We start from the raw sequence: 5,000 nt of genomic DNA on the forward strand, positions 1-5,000 counted from the left end.
GCTGAGTGTGTAAAACACCCAGAATCCCTCATGTTGGTCAGAATGATGATCTGTGACGGTTCACCATCATTACTCTGCTGAGTCTAATGGAGTTCAGCTTCTTCTCTGATGCTGGTTTGTATCAGCTTTATGACCAATTACAGCACACACATCTGACCATGTCTGACCAATCACAGCAGGGATATCTGATCAATCACAGTGGAGACATCTGACCTATCACAGCAGAGACATCTGACCAAGCACAGGGAATGATGAAGAACTGGTTTGTTTGAGAACTAGTTTAATGAGTGCTATTAAGGGAGTAATAGAGCATTAACTCTTTCTAACTAACTAACTTTTCAAACTAGCTAGTTTTCAATCCTTCCCCTCAACAACACTCAACAAACTAGTTCTCAAACTAAGTAGTTCTCAAACTAACTATTTCTCCATTCTTCCCCCCGACAGCTCTCAACAAATTAGTTCTCAAACTAAGTAGTTCTCAAACTAACTAGTTCTCCATTCTTCCCCCCGACAACACTCAACAAACTAGTTCTCAAACTAACTAGTTTTTCATTCTTCCCCCAGCAACACTCAATAGACTAGCTCTCAAACTGACTAGTTCTCAAACTGACTAGTTTTCCATGCTTCCCCCAGCAACACTCAATAGACTAGTTCTCAAACTGACTAGTTCTCAAACTGACTAGTTTTCCATTCTTCCCCCAGCAACACTCAATAGACTAGTTCTCAAACTGACTAGTTCTCAAACTGACTAGTTCTCCATTCTTCCCCCAGCAACACTCAATAGACTAGTTCTCAAACTGACTAGTTCTCAAACTGACTAGTTTTCCATTCTTCCCCCAGCAACACTCAATAGACTAGTTCTCAAACTGACTAGTTCTCAAACTGACTAGTTCTCCATGCTTCCCCCAGCAACACTCAATAGACTAGTTCTCAAACTGACTAGTTCTCAAACTGACTAGTTTTCCATTCTTCCCCCAGCAACACTCAATAGACTAGTTCTCAAACTGACTAGTTCTCAAACTGACTAGTTTTCCATGCTTCCCCCAGCAACACTCAATAGACTAGTTCTCAAACTGACTAGTTCTCAAACTGACTAGTTCTCCATTCTTCCCCCAGCAACACTCAATAGACTAGTTCTCAAACTGACTAGTTTTCCATTCTTCCCCCAGCAACACTCAATAGACTAGTTCTCAAACTGACTAGTTCTCAAACTGACTAGTTCTCCATTCTTCCCCCAGCAACACTTAATAGACTAGTTCTCAAACTGACTAGTTCTTAAACTGACTAGTTCTCCATTCTTCCCCCAGCAACACTTAATAGACTAGTTCTTAAACTGACTAGTTTTCCATGCTTCCCCCAGCAACACTCAATAGACTAGTTCTCAAACTAACTAGTTCTCAAACTGACTAGTTTTCCATTCTTCCCCCAGCAACACTCAATAGACTAGTTCTCAAACTGACTAGTTCTCAAACTGACTAGTTTTCCATTCTTCCCCCAGCAACACTTAATAGACTAGTTCTCAAACTGACTAGTTCTCAAACTGACTAGTTCTCCATTCTTCCCCCAGCAACACTTAATAGACTAGTTCTCAAACTGACTAGTTCTTAAACTGACTAGTTTTCCATTCTTCCCCCAGCAACACTCAATAGACTAGTTCTCAAACTGACTAGTTCTCAAACTGACTAGTTCTCCATTCTTCCCCCAGCAACACTTAATAGACTAGTTCTCAAACTGACTAGTTCTTAAACTGACTAGTTCTCCATTCTTCCCCCAGCAACACTTAATAGACTAGTTCTTAAACTGACTAGTTTTCCATGCTTCCCCCAGCAACACTCAATAGACTAGTTCTCAAACTGACTAGTTCTCAAACTGACTAGTTTTCCATTCTTCCCCCAGCAACACTTAATAGACTAGTTCTCAAACTGACTAGTTCTCAAACTAACTAGTTCTCCATCCTTCCCCCAACAACACTCAACAAACTAGTTCTCAAACTAACTAGTTCTCCATTCTTCCCCCCGACAACACTGAACAAACTAGTTCTCAAACTAACTAGTTCTCCATCCTTCCCCCAACAACACTCAACAAACTAGTTCTCAAACTAACTAGTTTTCCATTCTTCCCCCCGACAACACTCAACAAACTAGTTCTCAAACTAACTAGTTCTCAAACTGACTAGTTCTCAAACTAACTACTTTTCCATTCTTCCTCCCAGCAACACTCAACAAACTAGTTCTCAAACTAACTAGTTTTCCATCCATCCCCCCAACAACGCATAACTAGTTTTTGAGAACTTCTTTGTTGACTGTTGTTGAATAGAGTGATGGGGAACTAGTTAGATTGAGAACTAGTTTGTTGAGTGTAATGATGAAGAACTAGTTAGTTTGTTGCTGTTGAGTGGAATGATGGAGACCTAGTTTGAGAACTAGTTTGTTGAGTCTGTTTTAGGGGAGGGATGGAGAACTAGTTAGTTGTGTCTTGATGGGGGACCAATTGAGAACTAGTTAGTTGGAGAGTTGGTTAGTTGGAGAATTAGTTTGTTGAGTGGAATGATGGGAAACTAGTTAGTGATGTCTTGTTAAGGGAGTGATGAACAAGTTTGTTTAAGAACTAGTTTGTTGAGTGTTGTTGAGGGTGGACGGATCCTTTAGTTATGATGGCAGTGATTGAGATCTAGTCAGCTGAGTGTTTTCAAAGGGAGCAATGGGGAACTAGTTAGTTTGAGAACTAGTTGTGTAATGTTGAGTGTAGATGGATCTCCTGGTTGTGACAGGAGTGATGGAGAACTAATTAGCTGAGTGTTATCCAAGGAAGCGGTGGAGAACTTGTTGTCCGTGTGTTTTTCTGAGTTCTGGATGAGCACCAGAGCTGTTTGTTAGCGTTTGCTCTTCGTGTCGTCGCCAGGCAGTTTATCACTTAAACAAACATGTCCTCATTAACAGAAGAGAGCGATCCAAACATTAAGAGCAGTCCCTGATGACAGTAATGAAGAAATATCACTGACGAACAAATGGCCTCCATCTGCCTGCTGAACCGCATGACAGCTGGAGAACACTGCGTGTGTGTGTGTGTGTGTGTGTGTGTGTGTGTGTGTGTGTGTGTGTGTGTGTGTGTGTGATACAATGCTGAAGACACTGAGCCAAGTAAAAGTCACTTGTGCTGCAATGAAGAACCTCAGATGAGGGATAAATGGACTCGTAAGCCAGCTTACATTTCAGTCAGATATTGTAAATCAGTAGATCAGACTCAACAGATCCTCATTTCTGCACATGAACACATTCACTGACACCGCAGATCCTTCATTATTTCCTGTTCTTAATCAACAGTCTTTCTGTTCATCTAATGATAATCCGTGCTTTAGTCACACTCGTGCTGACGTTGTTCATCTGTGTGTGCGCGCAGGGTATCGGCGGTCGGGAAGCCCCCATGAAATCCACCAAGCCGTGGAATAACCAGCGCTTCATCGGGATGTTTGATGTGGTCAACACCACCAAGCAGGATTCTGGACGCTACAGATGTGTGGTGCGCTCCAGTGGAGGAGTGGGGGTGTCCAACTACGGGGAGCTCACCATCAAACGTCAGTCTACACACACACACACACACACACACACACACACACACACACACACACACACACACACACACACACACACACACACACACAATAACAGACCCAAAATATCACAACACACACTCGTGCACACAATTGCAATTGTCAGTTTACTCATTTCTATGCCACAAAACACACATACGCGCACACACACACACACACACACAAACACACAAACAAAAACATGCAAAACACAACACACACTCACACACATTTACACACAAAAACACTTAATCACTCACATACACGTGCACAACACACACACGTACTCACAAACACACTCATAACAAAGACACAACATGCACACACAAACACAATGCCATGAAAATACAACACACACACACACCATAAAATGCATGCTTAATCACTCACACACAATGACATGCACAAAACAACACACACATTCACATACACACGCTTAAACTCACTACAAACACAAAAACACAGACACACACACCAATAAGAGAAACAACACACACATTCACACACACATTAAAATGAATTTAATCACTCAAACACACAATAACAAGCACAACATACATACGATAACACACACATTCACACACATACACACACACACACACACGCATGCATGCATACGCACATCTAACTCCACACATGCACACACACACACACACACACACACACACAAAACAAACCAACGTAACAATAGCGCACACAACACCCTCACACCCAAACTCACTAAACACACAAACACACACACACACAGACACACACCAATAACATACACAACACACAGACACACATTCACGTACTAAAAGCACACTTAATCACTCACACACACAATAACATGCACAACACACACACAAAAACACACTAAAATGCATGCTTAATCACACACACACACACACACACACACACACACACACACACACACACACACACACACACAATAACATATATACACTTACACACACGACACACCAACATACACACACATTAAAACACACAAAAAAACTCACTTAACACAAAAACACAGACACACACACACACACACACTTTCACACACACCCTGAAAAGCACACTTAGTCACACACACACAATAAAATGCACAACACAACATACCTACACAAAAAATGCACGCACTACACAACAAAACACACATACACACACACACACACACAAAAATACACATATAATAATAATGCACACAACACACACACACACACACACAAACAATAACATGACAAACACAGCACACACATTCACAAACACATAACAATAATGGATACTACAAACACACATTTTCACGCACACATTCATGCATGCAAAAACTCACAACACACACACACACTCTAAAATACACATTCACTTAAACACATACGCACAACATGCACAACACACACACAAAAAACATTCATAACAAACACAC

At 41.3% G+C, this 5,000-nt stretch overlaps 1 protein-coding gene across 8 annotated transcripts in view; it reads left to right on the plus strand.

Moving 5' to 3' along the window:
• The window catches only part of LOC100334269 (receptor-type tyrosine-protein phosphatase mu), a 340,509-nt gene that overhangs the window by 159,483 nt on the left and 176,026 nt on the right, over positions 1-5,000 (plus strand). For all 8 annotated transcript variants that reach the window (XM_073932228.1, XM_073932230.1, XM_073932232.1 and 5 more), the window contains exon 6: positions 3,400-3,574. In XM_073932228.1, coding sequence (XP_073788329.1) covers positions 3,400-3,574 — 175 coding nt within the window. The remainder of the gene's footprint in view (positions 1-3,399; positions 3,575-5,000) is intronic.

Source organism: Danio rerio, chromosome 2 (assembly GCF_049306965.1).
Source record: "Danio rerio strain Tuebingen ecotype United States chromosome 2, GRCz12tu, whole genome shotgun sequence".
NCBI classification, from domain to species: domain Eukaryota; kingdom Metazoa; phylum Chordata; class Actinopteri; order Cypriniformes; family Danionidae; genus Danio; species Danio rerio.